Genomic DNA, 19653 nt, shown 5'->3' with positions numbered 1-19653 from the left:
CTCAGCCCCCTCCTGCCTTTTTCCTTTTCTTCCTCCCTACAGAATTGCTGACAGTGTTGAATTTGCATGGCAGAGAAATGTTTTGTTCAATCTGAGGCCTGAGTATGCCAGTACAGGGACTGAACATTTGGTGAAAGCACAGTAATTCTAGATTATTAAGGATCTTGTGGTTTACATGTATGTCATCACGCTTGGGTGGGGGATATTGACTTTCAGTGATAGGAAGCCAAATTCTTAGATGCTGTGGATAAAGGTGCCAAAAGCAGATGATGCAGATCTGTGGCAATGGCTGTTGATTCCAGCATAATGGTCTGACAAGCTTAGGGTTGTCATTAGCTGGGGCTGTGGCAAGGAAGTCCATGTCTCAGGCCAGGGCTGTACAAAAAGAAATGCATGAGAGCAGAAGAGTGATGGAGGAGGGGGGAACTTCAGTTTACATGTCCAGTATAAGTGATGTCTTCGGTTTTGTCTGTCTTCCTACTGCAGTCTTTCTCTTTTGCTTCTCTCTATCTTATCCTCTTCTGAAGGAACTTACTGTGGGAGCAAAATATGTGAACAGGCAGCTGACTTTAAGGAGGATTTAGCAAATACTAGAGGCTTCCTTTTCCAGTAACCAGTGTAAGTTCTTCAGTCTGTGGACAGTAGGTATTGCTTACACTGAAACTGAAAATTAGAAATGCTTACAGCTTCAGTTTTCCAGTTTTAAAGAACCAGCATGTGGCTGGCTTTGCAGTGTTGCCCTGCCCTATCTCCCATGCCCTGTTGTCTCCACAGCCTCTGGGAAATCTCCCCACTGCTATGTGCATGTTCTCTCCTGTCCCCACAGCTGCCTTCTGCTTGCTCAGCCCAGAGCCTGGGAGGCAGCATTATCACTGCCACACGTGTAGTAATGACAGTATCAACCATGGGACTATTTCATGTCACTTGTTTTGAGGTCTCCCCACATCTGCTAGAGCTGTCCTAGAGCTGGGTGGTGATGCTCTTGCCATGGTGCTAATAAATGCCAGTCATACTGGCTTTTAGTCCAATGTAAGCACCATATTGAAAAGCTATATTGCATCATTAGAGAGATCCTAATGGTTATAATGTATATGAACTGTATGTTTATCTCTCTAACGTTCTGATTTCTGTTAAAAAAAAAAAAAAAAAAAAAAAAAAAAATAAGAATGAGGATTACACCAAAGGGCAATAATGTGAATATCAATAAGATACAGAACTTCAAAAACTATTCTATGGTTGTTTTTTTTTATTTTTAAAAAATGAGCAGAGAACTACTTAGTAGTTTAAATTCTAGTCAAAGGGCACTATGGCCTTCATAAAACAGCAATTGCTTTCACTGGGCTTGGACTCCAGGAACCTGGATCATATCAGCATCTAACATTATTACAAAACTAAAATGTTTGTGAAAATAAATAAAACCATATATATGCAAATAATTTGATTAAGACTTGCAAAAAAAGATGTTTTTAGTCTGGGAGACAACATTCTCAGCAAAAAAAATAATTACAGATTTGACTCTGTAAGCTCTCTTCATGTGAGCTGTTGTTTTCATTAGGAAGGCACTTTCTCTGGAGTATTGTTTGAGACTGTTAACCGATAATCCAAAAATTCCTTCCATTTCAAGGGCTGTCCTTAGCCCTATATTGATCACTTAATGTGAGAACACATATCTGTGATTCCCCATTGGACTGCTTATTTGTCAGATAAGTGAATTCACTCTGGCAACTGATGTCCTTTAACTATTTAGTTTGGATACAATATGGCATGATGTAGAAAGAATTTTTTCTAACAGTGACGCTGAAGCAGCATATCAAGGGAGTATGTTTGTCTGAAAGCTTCAGAGGACATATGTTATGAGAGGAAACAGATTTATTGTTATAATTCAGTCTTTTTCTCTTGCTATCTGATAGACTTTCACTTTAATAAAAGGGATGCTTTAAGTGTACGTATGACTCGGAATTTGTTTTTGAAGGCTGTTGTGTTTCAGCTTTCACTATTTAACAAAGATCTACAAAAAATCCCAGACAGTATAGATACCACATGCTTAAGAGATGTTTTTCCACAGCATGTGATCTCTTTAGGCATCCACAACCTGAGTAAACATTTTCAACAAATGTCTGGATCAGCAGAGTATTTAGGCTTCTAAAATTCATTGTCTAAAGATTTTTTAATCTGTCTTTTAGAGCTAACCTATGCTATGCATCATACAACAATCATGTAAAATGTAGCTAAGTGCATTTTGACAGCCAAAGTCTTGATGCTCGGTAGTGCTGCATTGGTCTAGGGATTTCTTAGCAGAATTTAGACATCTGATGAATATTTAGAGCCTGGTTTTCCTCTGTGTGGAAGCTCATTCAACTGAGCACTTAATGTAGATGTACTAAGCTCTTACTACTTTCTCTTTCCTTCTACACTAGGGCCAAGATAAAAAAAAGAAAAAAAGCCACTCTGGTGGTACGAGTGGGATGTAGTCCCTGTGTAAAAATGCATGCTGATCCATTTTGCCTGTGGGTTTCATTGGATTTCTCTGCCCTGTGTTCATCCCCCAAACCCTGTGTGTTTGTAAATACATAACATTTTGTGATAATGGTGCCCCAAGGGGTCCAGGGGAGAACAATGCCAGTGCCACAGCTTTTGTGGTTTGATGAGACCATGCAAGTGTGCATGGGAGAGGCATGGCAGCCCTCCAAGACATTTTTACCTTCCTTTAACTAAGAGAATACCTGATCTTGTAATTTCTGTTTGAGCAAAGCTGTCATGACAATAAAAGACTGCTATCCCAAATGAGAGAAATTTTTGGAGAAGAAATACAGGATCAGTTCCTTAAGTAAGAAGCAGTATTGCATTATTGTGTCAAAAATGAAAAGCAAAGAGAAAAGCTTATACTTTCCCTGTCCTTAATGTCTATTTAGTCAGGTTTCACACAGTAAAGAGTGTAGCAATACCCACATAACAAGAATGGAGAAGGGGTTAGAAAGAGGCAGATCATTTCTATAGAGATGCATAGATATCATGACTGATAGGTAGATTTAAAACTAGCTAAAAGAAAACATCCTACTTATCTGTATCCCTCTGTAAGTGTATACATGTATTAATATGTATGCTTACAGAATAAAAATGGTGTTTTAAAATTCCTTTGCTCTTTCATGTGTTTGTAAGTCCCGATTTAACGTCTTGAAACATTATGGTATCATTGCCATTTTAGTGTTTGAGGGCTATGTATTTTTTTTTTCTTCCCTTGCTCTGGGTGCTCTAGATGATGCTCTCTATTCAGCTTTTGTATTTATTAATGGAACTCAGTATTAGAAGGTCCAGACTGAAAATGCCAGGCTAAATTTCTAGGACTGCACATCACTGAAGCAGTTTTGTTTCCGTGTTATTTTCCAACATTTCTGTCTCTTTTGCAGATATTTAGGTTTTGTCACATGATCCTTGCTGGTTATTCATTGAAGGCTGCTGTGACTATAAGCTGAAGGCCACACTTTGAAACCTAGCACTGTTATTTTTAACAAGGTAGCTAAACCACTGAGCAAGTCAGATATTCACAGAATACACAATGCACTATGGTAGTACACAGACTGCATGGCCTGAACACCGTTAGGATACAATTTTTCCTGTCATATTGTACCATTTACAACTTTGTGTAGAATGTGCTGATGCTGAATTTTAAGTATACTTTGACTTCTAAATTCCATTTCATTCTCAAGTTGCATATTTATTTATTTATTTATTAAAATATTCAGGTATCGATGTGATCTGTATCCTAATACAGATTGCTCAATGTTATTGCACTTGTGGAGGATGCTTTGTGGTTAGGTATGTCACTGCACTTACTCTACTAGTCACTAAATTTGTATTGAAAATTTGAAGGTTTTGTACTCTTACTTTACAGTGCCAGATAATTTACATTAAATGCACTAGAATATAACTAATTGTGACCAAAAGATACATTATCTGAAGGTACCCTGAAATGCAGTACTCAAAGATGCACACTCTTTGTGTGCATTATTCTGTAAATCAATGTATTTACCTCTGGTTTTAAATGATACTAAATGTTATGTCTCTGAATGAATAATAACTAGCATAAAGGAAAGATGAGGTTTAAGCAGAGACAGAAATAGATACTAGAATTAACAAGGCCCTGATCCTGCGGATACCTAGGCATGTACTTCAGTTTACATGTGTGAACCATGTCACATTGATTTAAGAATTTAGCAAGCACAGTGGGAAAAAATCCAAAATAAGAAGTGTATAAAAGGAAAAGTATGAACTCTCTCCCTCCCTGTCTGTCTGTTACAGAGAGCTGTGTGTCTAAGTGAATGTAGTTCCATACAAGAAACATAAACATAATCAATCACAGTGCTACACAAATACTGCAGTGTGTAGTAATATTTCAGGACTGGGTGAACATTGCTTGATAGGTCTTGTCGTGGCTTGTGAACTGCATTTGAAGTTTTTACTTGCTTTCATGTTTGAAGAAGACCATTTTGGGGAGAACCATTGTTTCTGTCAGCTTTATGAGGACAGACTGAAAGGAAGAGCATAAGGGATACACTTCCACCCATATTTCAGAATTTATGTGGTTTCCTAAGGTTGTGTGGATTCAGTGTGCAAACACTGCAAGGTTTTCAGAGTTAAGTGTGCGCATTTTATGCAAACTGGTTCCATTCTCTTTCAAATGGCAGGAATGTTTGTTCATAAATCAGGACAGAAATACCAACAAGTCTTTGAACATTGCCTCTTTCTTATTGTACGGCATCTTCTTTGGAGTAAGATAGAATGATAATTTTTTCCCAACTTACTCTTTTGTTTTGATTTAAGAAAGATAGATTCCAATCATTTTGGTTCCTGTCAGCACTGCAGGTGATCAGTTAATTGACTGTTACTCAGATGAGTGTTTGAGATTGGACACAGTTTTCCTTTACAGTAGCTGAGTAAATATTCCTTCAGTAGGCTTGAGCATTGTTTTGTCTTTGTTATGAAATATATTTCAGGGTCAAACCTCATATGTCTGTTAGTATTTCTTACTTTATCAGCTCTAGGAACTTGAGTAATACTTCATGAATACGATTTTCTGAATGTTCTCTGCTTTTTCTTTTTTTTTTGAAAAAAACCCACCTTAAATTGATTAGCCTGGCTCTCACAGGCAACTAGTTTGCCTACTGCTATTTCAAGGTAGCTCTAAGCTTGCCCTGTTTGATTCAGGGGAATTGTCCGAGTGCAGGCAATATTCTGCTCATACTGCCCCAGCACAGCAGTTCCTGTGTCACTCCCAATTCTGTGATAATTTTGAAGGGAATGGCAAGGGATGAGGGAAAAGGCAGCTATATGACAGATAAATGTTGCAGTATCTTTCTGAAACCAAACCAGAGTACAGGCATCTTTTAAGCCCCCACTTTAAACAGCATTCAGTACTTGTCCCATTTTCAGCTGTAGTTTAACAGTTGTTGCTTAATAGATACGAGGTCAGGAGCGGTAGGTAAAGTTGTATATAAGAAACCAGAAAAACCTATGCTCTTTGCTGTAAAATATGGCCTGATTTCTCTGGCATTTAGCAATGCTATAATCTAAGACAGCAGTCTTTTAGTGCTGTGGCTTATTCTTAAATCTTATGTTAGACTAGTTCATGCTTTAGGAAGTATTGATTTTGTATGGCACTAATAATAATAATAAACTATTACTTTCACTTAAGTCCCTTGACTTCAGTAGAGTATGCCAGCATACTGGTTGGAAATCCAGTTTATATCCTCTCAGATTCTTAACATCCATAGCCAGAGCAATAACCGAACTGCCTTTGAAGTGTCTGAGATTTCAGTTGTTAGTGCTCTGTATTTGCATAAGGCTAATTTGTTAAAGAAATAGCTGAAGTGCTGAGCTGTGGACATGGTTGGGCTCAAAGATAGTTTGAAAAGCTTCTTCCGTTTTATCTGTGATCACTTTCTCAGTGTGTTGTGAGGAAATCCGTTAATTTCTCATGTTCCCAGTACTTGATCTATCTAAGTGTTGATGTGATGTACTTCTTAAAGCTCTTCCTTTGGTACTTCTGCTCAGTAGGTATTCCACGATCACCTTCTTTTCTCCAGCTCTCAACTATTTCTTGATGGTTTCATGCACAAATTCAGCAACCTTTCTATGCCAGTTGACTGCTATTCTGTGTGTCTCCTTTTGTCCAATCTAAAATACTGCCTTGTGTTCCTCATATCTGTTTACAGGTGTTTAGTTACTCAATATGGCTATGATAGTTTTAATTTTTCCCACTTTTCACCCCTTCCACACTCTCAATTGCTATGGATAATCACTACTCTATATGTCGATGAGGTCTGAAATCTAAAGTCTTTTAATGACGTGATAGATCTTAGAACCAATAGTAGGGTCTCAGTTGTAGCCTTGCAAATTCTGAACATAAAGAGGTTTGATTTTTATTTATTTATTAATCCATCACACGGAACCTTCTGTCCAGACTCCCATTGTTACACTAAGGTATTTTTGTAACCTTTGCAGTTGCAGCTTTACTCCATTCATTCCATCTAGAGATTTCCTACGGTGAGAATTTTCCACTGTTTCTACTGAGTCATTTCTTGCTCAGTTTCTTTCTCTGTTTCCCCTTTCACTGGACCTCACACATAAACAGTTTCCTTTCACTTTCAAGGTACTTCAAAGCCTATCCCCACTTTCAAGGCACTATCCAAAGCCTAGCCCAATTTTTAGTTGTTTTCCCCAAGAGGCCACTTTCTATCTCAGATCTCACTAGATTCTGCTCTCATGCTTTCAACTTTTCATACCACTTTCTCCCAAGCTGCCCTTTATGCTTGAAAGAAACTTTCTATAAATGTCTGCAAAGCAGCTTCATTGTTTCTCATCATGTTCTTATTTAAACTTAGTTTTCTTTTTTTTTTTTTTTTTTTTTTTTTTTTTTTTTTTTTTCCTTTCTTTCTGTGGAGACTGCAAAATATCACAAACAATTAAGCTTTTGTTGTACTAAAATCACTACCTGTAATTCTGACTGGTACCGGGTTCTTTGCTTTGTGTTACTTGTGACCCTGTTGTCTTTCCAAATCTTGTCTTTTATGTTAAATTCAAACAGTAAACTCCTTGCAGAGGATGTGAATCCTGTATAAGCAGTATTGAGTGCCTCCACAGTTCATCTTTGTTCTGAGATGATCTATACCAAGAATAATTTTAATATAAGTACCACATAGCGCTTCACTGACAAGGTATTAACTAGTGCTAAAGCTAACCCAAACACACTACTACTGCTTTTCCCCCCAAAACTGCACAGACTGCTTGGCTACTCTGTTGTACGCTTCTGATGCCTTAATATCCTCTCCAAATACTTTCCATCTGCTTCTGGTGTGCTTGTCTCCCTTGTGTCTGCAGCTGAGACAAGCTACACTTAGTTCTTTGCCTTGTACCTCTTATCTTTGTGTCAAATAGGTGATAAATATTTTGAAGAATATTACACACCTGTTCTTTGTTATTAATTCCTAATCTGTCTGTCTAGGTGGAAATTTGTGATGCTGCATTCCAGTTGTGGGAATTCTACTGGACTAGATTTGAACTGGGTTTGGGGAAATAAGGCAGGGGAGATACTTTGATTGTTGTGATAGCTTGTAACAGCTTGTTGCAATAGAAATTGTCCTTGGCCATGGCTCCTACCATACAGGTTTTCATTGCCTCCTTAGCTGCTGTGCCCTGGAGGAAAGCTGCTGTCATTCACTGGCCCCTACAATGGCTGGTGCCAGGATCTGTGCTGACACTACAAAACCTCATCCTCTCTTAAAAGCTGGGCAGCCACAGGTGCAGGATATTTTTCTTCATAGTGCATGCTATGGGAAGTTCACTCTACATTAGAAAGCAGGGGAATCATCTGGATGTCCTTTCCTGTAGCAACACCTCCAAGCTGTTTACCAAGGAAGCAGACCCACTCCTGCGAAGAGTGTCGCCCTACTCCCATGTCAGTAGTGGTGAGGGAGCTGACAAAATAGCTATTAAAAATGCAATGTGCTTTTGCTCATAAGCGTATGTAACTTCCCTGCTTGTTGATATTGGTCTTCATTATTTTTATTCTGTTGTTATATGATTTTAAATTTCATCTTATACATTCTGGATGGTTATTTCAACCACCATGGAGAATGCACATCTACAGCACGTTTTGTTGGGCTATTTTGGAGTTTGTCATTCACTGGCATACAGTAAGTGCTGCATGAGATTTCACCTTTTGAATAACAGTAGTGTCTCTAGTGTGGAGAGTTATCCTCACAAAGGGTTATGCCTTTGGTGCCAGTAGGTAAATAGAGTCTCTTTTAGGAAGTTCTTAACAGCTGTCATGCTCTTGTATCTTCAGTATACCAGATGATTGATATTTGGAGTTGCATTACTGCCTCAACAATCAGAAAGCTAAACTGATAAGAGTGCTATATGTCGTGTAGGATCATGTATCTTACGGGAGTTGCAGGGTAGAAACCAAACCCGGATAAGTCTTCTTGCCATCTATGTTGGGATTTTGAAGCACTGCAGGAAAACCATGGAAATAAAAGATTGTCCTAGTTCAGCTAGGATAGGGTTAAGTTTCCTCAGCAGTGGGGAGGGACCCCTAGCCGGGTTATTGGATACCATGCTGATGTCAGGTCTGGGAACTTAACCCTATCCTAGCTGAACCAGGACAAAGACCAAACAGTAACTGTACAATTAATCTTGTTTTAAAAACAGTTGCACCATACTGAATGGTGAAGTGTTGCATGTGAAACTTCAGAGTTTATTTGTAAAAGGAAACTGTAGAAAACCATGTATCCTTGAGTAATGTGCAGCTTTGTTGCTAAAGTTGTTTGTGGGACCACTTTTGACTGCTTGAGTCTCTCTAGTTACAGGAAGGTATATGTAGCTGCTGGATTTAGAAAGCAGAGTTCATGGACCTGATAAATGACTACTGACAGCCTCAAAGCCCAACCCTTAATCCATACCAGTATTCACTTCTTGTTTTTTAATATACAAGTATTTATGTCTGAGTTTTTTTTGTTCTGAGTTGTTTTCTCTAGTTCTTTCTGTAGTTTAATGTTTGGTTTTGAGTTGCAGTGGCTGAAATGTTCAAGTTTCAACTGAAAAACAAAAAAAACCCCTTTTTGTATAATTTTCAGTGTGGGAATATAGATTATATATTATCTACTTCCTCTCCTTATGGTCTCTTCAAATGGCCAAAATCTGAGCTGGTCAAATAAAAGCAGAGATTTTTCTGAAGTGCTTTAGTTACTTTATCTTTTTACTATTGGCAAATTTTAATTATAGCTTCTAATCTACAAAGCATTGAAATAAATCTTGCATTTTATTCATATTGTTGTTTGCATCTGTCACTTTGCATGTTCAAAGTAGGGACTGGATAAGCACAGATGCCAAATTACGATGTGAAGAGTGATAGATTTTTTTTCTTTATTGTGACTATGTAGGTCTCACTCCCTCACCTTCTGTAGATATGATTTGCCATATTTCCATTTACCTTGTGCATATGTTCTCATAGCATCCTCCAGTGTGATTATCTGTACAATTATAACAATCTGACTGGTTAAAAGACTCTGGGAGCAGATGCTGTGCACTTCAGTGTATTTTCTGCAGCCCCCATCTCTTCCACAGCTGGAGCATTATTAATGTAATATTACAGGTACGTGTCAGAATCATTGTATCTGTTGGATCTTTTAGATCTCACACTAAGGTCGCTGGGTTTAGATTACTCTAGTAAGCAAACTATAACAGTTTACCAAAACAAGAAGTTTTACTTTTACTTCAGTCCCAGCCATGGGGATCAAGCTCTGAAACCACTGTTGGCCCTGAAGCAGCTCAAAAATCTTTTTAAAGGGCTTTTAAAATAACCCATCAGGGAGAGCAACCACATTTTAGACATTTTTTTGAGTAGTTATACATCAAAGATAGATTAAGTATTTTAATAAATTACTTAATAGCCCCTTATTGATGTCCAAAGATACTTGGGTGAAGGAAAAGGTAAAGGTTATGAGTATTGGCAGCACACTGGCAAGATGAAGATAAATTGGCTAATGCTTGATGCTTTTTTTGGTGCTTACCTCTTAGGAAAGCACGTAAGTACCAGTTTTGTCTATTACTTTCTTTGTTGTTTAAACCTCTTAATCAGCATATTAAACTGGGTCTTTGATATTAAATCATATCTCTTAATGTTGTAACATACAGATTGTTAGAATGCTTTCTTTAGTTTCTCCTTCTTCATTTTTTTTTTCTGAAAAATGCCCTGCCTCCCAGACATTGAGTTCCAGTTTAAGGAATTAGGAAGCTGGGTACAATAAAGAAACATGGGAAAAATATCTTGAAGCTCAGATAACTGAATAAGATGAAGTCATGTCACGCTTGGTAATTGAACTGAATTCAGGGTCTCCCTATGATACAGATTTCTAAATTAGCGTGTTGCACTCCAGAGAACTCCAGGTGGCCTTCAGGTGAAATTTAGAATCTGGGAGAAAAGCTGGGATGGGTTTCTGAGCAAAGATGAAATGACAGGAGTATGTTTTTATTCATTTTTCTCTGAAATTCACTGGTATGAACTGTATTTCAGGCCTGTAGTTCACTAACACAAATTTTCAGTTCTGAGTTTGGTTTTGAGACTATTCATTGCTTTTGTGTTTGGCTTCAGAAAACTAGGACACTTTTTTCCTGTTCTCAAACAAAATGTGTTGCAGTTAACATAATCCAGCCAACAATTTAGCTACTCATTGCTTGACTTCTCCATACTTTTTACGGTGGAATATCAAATTAGTTGTGAGACTGTCAGACATAATACCCAAGAAAAATGTTTTTTTCTTATTTGTGTGTTTTTTTCCATCCTTATTAGTATTATGTTTGAATTCATGTGATGTGGTTTGTACTGAGAAACAATCATGTAGGATGTTATCTGCCTCTCTTTCAGAGCTTTCCAATAAAAGAACCCATCCACTGCCCTATTTTCATGCCTGACTGTAATTGAACTGTGCATGACAATGAAACCAATGTTGAGGATTCTATTTATTGCCATACAGTAGATGTTCCTATTTTATTTGAATTAATTGCTTTTATTTATTAAATTATTTTCTCCCAGACTATATACCTGCTTGTCAATATTCACAGTTTATTCACTGCCTGACCCTTTAATGGTAATCTCTGATTAGGCAGTGTGTTCCCAGCCTTTGGAGTTTCTTATGATCTTTTAGAGAGGAGAGAGATGGAGGACAACTGCAGTTATCTATAAATAATTAGGCAGGTGGGCTCTTTATGCCAGCTGTGCAAAAAAGAATTCAGTAATTTAATCAAATGCCAAATATGAGCTAATGTGTGCCATGGTTATTGAACCCTGTGAGGCTGAATATGAATAAGCATCCATTTTCCTGTGGCTGTGACTAACACAGCCATGGGTTGATTCCATTTTATTCTGCATGGCTATTTTATTATTAGTTTCCTTTGAAAGAGAGAGTAGTAAACCAATTTTTATGGTTACACAGTGGCATTGAATGGTGAGTTTTATGAGACTAATAGAAGTAGTGACAAGAGTGTTAATTTTAACTTTCTGTGTCCAGCAGGGACAGGGAAGGGATCTTACCCCTGTACTCGGCACTGGTGAGGCCACCCCTCGATTCCTGTGTTCAGTTTTGGGCCCCTCACTCCAAAAAGGACATTGAATGACTCGAGCGTGTCCAGAGAAGGGCAACGGAGCTGGTGCAGGGTCTGGAGCACAGGTCATACGGGGAGCGGCTGAGGGAACTGGGGTTGTTTAGTCTGGAGAAGAGGAGGCTGAGGGGAGACCTCATCGCCCTCTACAGCTGCCTGAAAGGAGGCTGCAGAGATCTGGGGATGAGTCTCTTTAGCCTAGTAATAAGTGACAGGACAAGAATGGCCTCAAGTTGTGCCAGGGAAGATTTAGACTGGATATTAGGAAGCATTTCTTTCCAGAAGGGAATGTTAGGGGTTGGAATGGGCTGCCCAGGAAGATGGTGGAGTCCCCATCCCTGGAGGTGTTTGAGTCAAGTCAGTTTAGCGCTTAGGGATATGCTGTAGTTGGGAACTGTCAGTGCTAGGTTAACAGTTGGACTGGATGATTTTCAAGGTCCTCTCCAACCTAGATGATTCTGTGAAAACAAAAAACTGAATGGTTTGTTCAGGTAGATTTGTTGAACTAAAAGAATATTATATAAATCTGGCTGCTGTTGTGCTTGCTCATGTAGTGTCTAAATAAAGATAGGGCTTTTATTCACCTAGTTTTGGAAACAAAGTATTCCTAGAGAAGACAGTATAATGATTTTTTTACCTAATTTTCAACAAAATTTAGGGACCCGTATTTCCCCTTCTGAAAAGGAAATATGAAATATTTTTCAGAAGGTACAAAGTCAAGGGAATACTATATATAAATCCATAAAATCTGAAAATTTCAGGCGCACTTCAAGACTAAATTTTTGTAAAGAATCCAACTGTCTTGATAATCACCCTAGCATAGTTTCCCTTTCAGGTTACTGCTCTCAAGTATCTGTACTGTCACAGCTGCATGCTGCCAGACTCTTAGTTGTCTGATCATCCTATACATTTGCCTGTGCTTGGTGACTGCTTGGGATCTATTTGGACCTATGCCACCTGGCCTCTTCTGTGAGGAAACTGATGTGCACAAAGGAGGCTAATATACATCTGAGTCCCATTTTCACATGCTTTGTACCACTACAATATCAGTACATGTATGTGCTTGGACATCATGCTAATATTCACTTGAGTGAAATATAGTGTATACATAATCCCATGCGAGAGGAGTTGTGTGAAGAATATATGCAGCCTCGGGATGTAGTATGGACCCTCATTGACAGAGACGTCTCAGGGAGGCGTAGGACAAATAGATAATGCTGAAGAAGTAGATAGTAATGTCCACCAAAGCAGATGTTAGAAATAGAATAGAAATAGAATAGATGTTCCTGGGAGAAATCAGAGAGCACTGACACTTGGTCTCTGCTGAAGAGGGAGATGAAATGATGCTGCCTCCCACCACAAGGCTGCAAGTCCATGTCTTTCATGTGGGATGAGTAGTAGGATTATGCCTTTGGTGCCATGTAATCTCCTGAGGAAGGGGGAGATGTCTGGCTGCTGAAGGAGGCTACAGATGGAGGACCACCCTCTGCAGGTATGTGACAAGAGGCTAGCAATTGGATGTCTTGTACATTCAGCAAGATACTTGGAAACAACTTGGAAACATAAACTGTTATGTATTAGAATCTTTTTGAAGAGTGATCAATGTAGCATGAAGGATTTTAACAGAGGTTTGTGTTGGTTTTGTTTTTCCAAAAAGTTCTTTAAACAACTCCTGTATTACATGAGTGTGATAAAAACTTGCACATTTAATACTGAAAGACAAGAGAATACATTTGAGTCTGCTGAGGCTATTCCTTTATTTTGTGTGTTCAAAATAATCTGTGAGGTCCTCTGCCTTTTTTATCTTAATTTGTTACAGTGGTTGGTATTCTTCAACAACCTGAGGTTTTTTGCTCTATGTGGATTTGACTGTGTTGACACTTCGATAAATTTCCTTTTCTCAGACAATGCAGTGCTACTGTGAAGTTGCTGCTTAGAGTAGCACCTTAAAACTCAGTCTCCTCTGGTCATAAATCTGGTCATGTCTGTTGATTTCACTCACTGACTTCTCTTTTTTTCTCCTATTTGTGCTCTAAAAGTAACACGTAAATCTTTGTTTATCCTGTTCCATTTAAGCTCATTAAAACACTTCTTGGTGCACTGCCTTGGGCTCTCATTTACTCTACAGCAAGGCAAGTTTCCTTTCCAGCTTTAACCACTATAGATGAGCACAGAAAGCTGAATTTTATGATTAATCAGGCCCTGGGTTTTCACAGCTGTCTTGAATGTTGTTTACAGAAATAAAATAATCAAGGACCTGTTTTGACCCACACAATCTTCCCCCGATGGCAGTGCCTCTCATGGAATAAGCAGAGTTTTAGAATTATGTAATCTCTAAAGTGCATTTTTGATTAGTTCTTTTGTTCCCTCTGTCCCTCCACTGTGTGTCTCATACACTAGTTATTCATAACCTTGAGAGTCACTGAGTTACCATGGTGCAGGTGGTAATTCATCTGCCATGGATCACAGAGCAAGGGCAAGCCTCCCTCTTACATGTCCATTTCCTGAACCTGTTCTCCCACCTGGAGAGGTGGGAAAATTGAGAGAGACTTAAGTAGTCCTGGAAGGACATAATTCTCAAGGATGAAGTGCCAAATTTCACAAACTTTCCAGAGAGATGGGTAATATCAGTTGCAGAAATGAGTGAGGAGTCAGCAACTCATACAGTTGACGGCTGTGATTATTTAAAATGAACAAAACACCCCACTCCAACCCGCAAAACGACTTTTATTTTATTTAAAACCAGAGTTGACTGCACTGTGCGCTTTCATTGACCAGGTAAACTAGCAATGACCCTTTTGGCTCAGGCAAGAGTTTGAACCACTTTCTCCTCTCTTCTCCCTGCCCACTCATCCCATAACTGAGAGGGGAACAACCAACACCAAGTGTCTGAGTCTGGTCACCAGCAATATTCCCTTCAGAGGAGCTGCCAAGGTGCTCATTGGAGCCCTTGTAGGGCAGCTGTGCAGGAAAGATCACATCTGCCATCAAGTAGAGAGACTGTTACTCTTATGGTCAGAGTCATGGTCCTGAGCTGTGAGAAATAAAATGGAGAAGAGGCTGCTGCTTTTCTCCTTTGTCTGGAGTGCAGGAACAACTGGCTGGATTATTTGAAAAGCAATATATCATTGCATCTGTAGTGTTTATCTCCCTCAAGTTTTACTGTGTCAAGAATTATCTCATTAAAAGACTGGGTTTTCCTTTTATTTATAATTATTTATTTTACTTTTCACCTTTTCTAGCCACAAGTCTTCAGAGGATTTTGTCTTCTGTCAGAAAAGTAGCTTTCTTGGTGCTTTAATAAGTGGAATTGCTTTAGGGAAATTTCTGTCCTGATTACGATTGTGTACACTTTTATGTGTATGGAGGTAGACATATGAGGCAGATAGTACCATAGTTCTGCAAACTTCCCACATATTCATGAATTTTATGGAATCTGATATTTCTTGAAGATCCTAAGCTACATGTAAAGTTTGGGGGAAAATAAAAAAAAAGTTTATTTGGTTTGCTTCTCAAGAGATATAGAATCACTGTCTTAACAAACATAACCTAGCCCTGAAGTATTGCCCTTAAATTTCTGTCTAGGGCCCCCAGAGGTAGCTGCACTGTGTGAGGACCTCCAAGTTACAGCAAGCTCCCATCAGATCTCTTCCTTAACTAACCAATGTGTGTCAGGGAAGAGGAGGTAGGGACAGAAGGCTGTGTGCATCTTTCATCAGCTAGTAGTTTTTCAGTTTTGGGTTACAGGCTGCTGTGTGCTATGCAAATGGCAATACAAAAGAGAATAGAAGAATCACAGAATCATTCAGGTTGGAAATGACGCTTGGGATCACTGAGTCCAACCATCAGCCCTACTCTACAAAGTTCCCCCCTACACCATATCCCCCAACATCTCATCTAAACGACCCTTAAACACATCCAGGGATGTTGACTCCACCACCTCCCTGAGAAGCCTATTCCACTGTCTGACTTTTACTCTTTCTGTGAATTTTTTTTTCCTAATGTCCAGTCTGAACCTCCCCTGTTGCAGTTTAAAGCCGTTCCCTCTTGTTCTGTCTCTAACCACCTGTGAGAAGAGACCAGCACCAACCTCTCTACAATGTCCTTTCAGGTAGCTGTAGAGAGTGATGAGGTCTCCCCTCAGCCTTCTACTCCTCAAACTAAACAGTCCCAGCTCCTTCAATCGCTCCTCACAGGATTTGTTCTCCAGGCCCTTCACCAGCTTCATTGCCCTCTGCACTCACTCCAGCACCTCGATATCTCTCTCGTTGAGCCCAAAACTGGACACAACACTCCAGGTGTGGCCTCACCAGTGCAGAGTACAGGGGCACTATCACCTCCCTACTTCTGCTGGTCACACTGTTTCTAATACAAGCCAGGATGCCGTTGGCTTTCTTGGCCACCTGGGCACACTGCTGGCTCATGTTCAGCTGCTTGTCAGTTAGAACCCCCAGATCCTTCTCTTCTAGACAGCTCCAGCCACTCCTCCCCAAGCCTGTAGCGATGCAGGGGGCTGTTGTGGCCCAAGTGCAGGACCTGGCACTTGGCCTTGTTGAATCTCATCCCGTTAACGTTGGCCCACTGAGCCAGTCTATCCAAGTCTCTGCAGAGCTTCTCTATCTTCATGCAGATCAACACTCCTGCTTAACTTGGTGTCATCTGAGAATTTACTGGTAATGCACTCTATGTCCTTATCAAGATCATCAATAAAGATGTCAAACAGAAATGGTCCCAACACCAAGCCCTGAGGAACACCACTTGAGACTGGCCAACACCTGGATTTAACTCCATTGACCACCACTCTCTGGGACCGTCCATCCAGCCAGTGCTTGACCCAGCAGACCGTTCGCTCATCCAGGCCATGGGCAGCCAGTTTTCTAGGAGAATCCTATGGGGAACTGTGTCGAATGATTTTCAAAAATTCACGTAGACAATATCCACAGCTTTTCCCTCATCCAATAGAAGTGGCCTTGGATTTATATATGAATTAAAAGTTGTTGGCTTGCAGACTTTTGTAAATGTATACATAGATATGGTTGTTTCTCTGTTTTTAGGAATACACTATAGATATAATTTTTGCCCAGACTTGGTATGACAGTCGTCTAAGATTTAACAGCTCAATGAAGGTGCTTATGCTTAATAGCAATATGGTTGGAAAAATTTGGATTCCAGACACTTTCTTCCGGAACTCAAGGAAATCTGATGCTCACTGGATTACAACTCCAAATCGTTTGCTTCGGATCTGGAGTGATGGAAGAGTATTATACACTCTAAGGTGGGTTTTTATTAACTGATTAAAAAAAATTAAAACTGCTATGACCAGGAATATGAAAATAATGAATATGAATCAAATCCTTGTCATCCTTTTGGTTGTGTGCCATGGGAATCTGCAACGAGTTTAATAAAGAAGAAAAAAAAAAAAAAAAAGAGATTATTTGATCATAAACCCCATGAAATTACTAGTATTGAAATATATTACAAAATAATTGGGTAAAGACAATTGAAGAGGATAGCAAATTTTAATCTTATTTAGGCAAGATTAATAAAAGATGTTGTATAGCATGTAGCACCATGGTGGTCTCTAACATATTGCATCTAGTCACAAAGTGTTTTTCAGACTTTCTGTTCTAAATAGTTCAGTATCTAATTTCCACCAAATTATATTCTGTAAGTAAAATATGAAGTGCTTCAGGTAATAAAAATCATAAGAAGTTTGATTAAAACTAAGGACCCAGTACTGCATATACTTATTAACATGTTTAGCCTTGTAAGCTATTAAAGTCAACAAATCTGTTAATCCAAATTAGGCATAAGCAAACATGGTGATAATTCTTCTTGGCAAATGGGGAATGCTTAGGATGGTTTTAAGCTTGCCATCTAGGCTATCTGTACTGATCTTTGAGTCACTTTTCAAGCAGTTCTTGAAAGGCTGTGTGTAAAAAAGTATTTTAGGGTCATCTCAGTTTCACTTTCTAAGTATGCCTAAAAAATCTCTCAATAAATTAGGAGCTGATCAAGAAGCAGTCCATTCAGAGGATGCCATAAACTGATCCTGCTCTTAAGAGTTTATTCTTAGTATGCTTCATTTGAGAGCATACAAATATCTCTGAAGACCACTTTTTAAACAGTTTATTGTGCCGGTGTTTATAAAAATCTCTAGAGAGCCTCTTCTGTTGGCATGCTAATATTTTTTTTTTCTTTTTGTAGCTAACAGTCCTAGAGTCATACTTGTACTTTACCTTTCCATTGTCCATTCAGTTTCAATGTACAATTTATTTTAAATGGGTCTAAGTAACACAAAGAAACAAACAAACACAACAGAAAAAACATGTGAGGTCTCCAAGAGCAATAGGTTAGAATTATTGTGCTAGAGTATGAAGTGCCATGAGCTAGTAATAAACAAGCAGAACAGGTATTTGTCCAGCACTGCAATATGCAGACATCTGTATTGGTGAGGGTATGGCCTGCATTTGGCCTAAGGTGCAATAACGTTGAGCGGTTCATGTGTTGGCTATAGAAGGAACAATAATAGGATCTGACAGTGCTCCAGGTTCACAGGCTCTCCTGTACCACCATTCTTTCCCCATTGGTAATTCAGGGAGCAGATGTGGTGATTCTGTTAGGCTTACAGAGTCTCCTTTGAGGGTCGTCCTTGGTCTGTCCATTTCACCCATCAGTGATTTCAGATCTAGCTGGGTTGTTTTTAATAAAATCTGGTTTTGTTTTCTTTAAGCATTTGACTAGCCAAAGGTTGAAAATGGAAAACAAAGGCAATACAAGCATATAATATTCGGCAAATTTGAAAAGCATCTTCAGAGTGATGCAGGTGTTTTACTTGGAAATGTGTGTGTTTCTCTTTTTTCCCCTCCCACTGCGGCAAGAACTATGCTTTCCCTCATAAACCTCTCTCTTGGTCAGGACAAATTTATAGAATGGTCGTAGTGACACTACGTGTAGTGTGTAGAATAACTGCTTTGTTCACAGACTAACAGAGCTTTCAAGCAGCGTGTGGCAGAATCTTTCCCTGTACCTTTTTGTCTAATATGTAAGTATTGCATACAGTCAAGTATGTAAGCATTATGTTAATTTTCAAATTTGATTTTAGAAGACATTCTGACTTTCTTCACAGTGTTACCAACAAAGGAAGAGGTATTTTAAATGTAAAGAAGGCACTTTGAAGTCTAGTCCCTTATTCTAGCTTCCTAGTGAAAGTTAGCAGATCTGAGTTTCACGTTGTTTGCTTGGAAGCTCTTTGGAAACGTGATAGTATTTTCAAAAGCAGCAAGTGATCCAGTTGGTACCATTATGAGCCCTAAACTACTTCTAAAATGTATATAAGTTCCGTGACTTACTTGAATCCCTTAGACATTAAATGACTAGAAATATCAAGTCAGCTCTTTCCTATCCATGCTACTGTTCACCAGAGCTGTTTTCATGAGTATAGAGCAAACCAGAGTGTCCCCACTTTTTCTCTTGAGAGATATGATGTTACCAAATGCAATTTGACTTGTCAAATTCATTCTTCGGAAAGTTTCTTTATTTGCTATAATAAACTCCCCTCCTTGCCCTGACTTCAGTCCCTCCCTTTTATCTCATATTTTTTGGGGGAGAGCTCAGAGATCCCCCCAAATTAATTGAAATTTTTGAAATGGCTTGAAATGCCAGTTGAAACAATGCAGGTCCTCAGATTGCTTATGATGATAGTTTTTGTTCTTTCGTGGTGATGCTGGATGTTTTTTGCATGTACACAGTTGACTATGCGTAACATCCATTAATTGGCAAAATTGATTTCTGTGCATGTTCTTTACTATCTAGTCTGAAGTGTCTGGATGCTTGAATATAATCTTTTTATTTTTTTTCCCCTTCCTTTTCTAATTAGGCTGACAATTAATGCTGAATGTTATCTTCAGCTTCATAACTTTCCTATGGATGAACACTCTTGTCCACTGGAGTTTTCAAGCTGTAGGTGGTAAAATACTTTTTTTTTTTTTTTTT

At 38.9% G+C, this 19653-nt stretch overlaps 1 protein-coding gene across 1 annotated transcript in view; it reads left to right on the top strand.

Annotated features, from left to right (window-relative positions):
* Positions 1-19653, top strand: part of GABRG1 (gamma-aminobutyric acid type A receptor gamma1 subunit) — a 57289-nt gene that overhangs the window by 17320 nt on the left and 20316 nt on the right. The window contains exons 4-5 of the mRNA XM_026847109.1: positions 16713-16933; positions 19538-19620. Coding sequence (XP_026702910.1) covers positions 16713-16933; positions 19538-19620 — 304 coding nt within the window. The remainder of the gene's footprint in view (positions 1-16712; positions 16934-19537; positions 19621-19653) is intronic.

This window comes from Athene cunicularia (genome assembly GCF_003259725.1).
Source record: "Athene cunicularia isolate RWA chromosome 4 unlocalized genomic scaffold, athCun1 chr4_part1, whole genome shotgun sequence".
Taxonomy (NCBI): Eukaryota; Metazoa; Chordata; class Aves; order Strigiformes; family Strigidae; genus Athene; species Athene cunicularia.
Note: the sequence above shows the minus strand (reverse complement) of the source record. Positions and strands in the feature narration are given on the sequence as shown.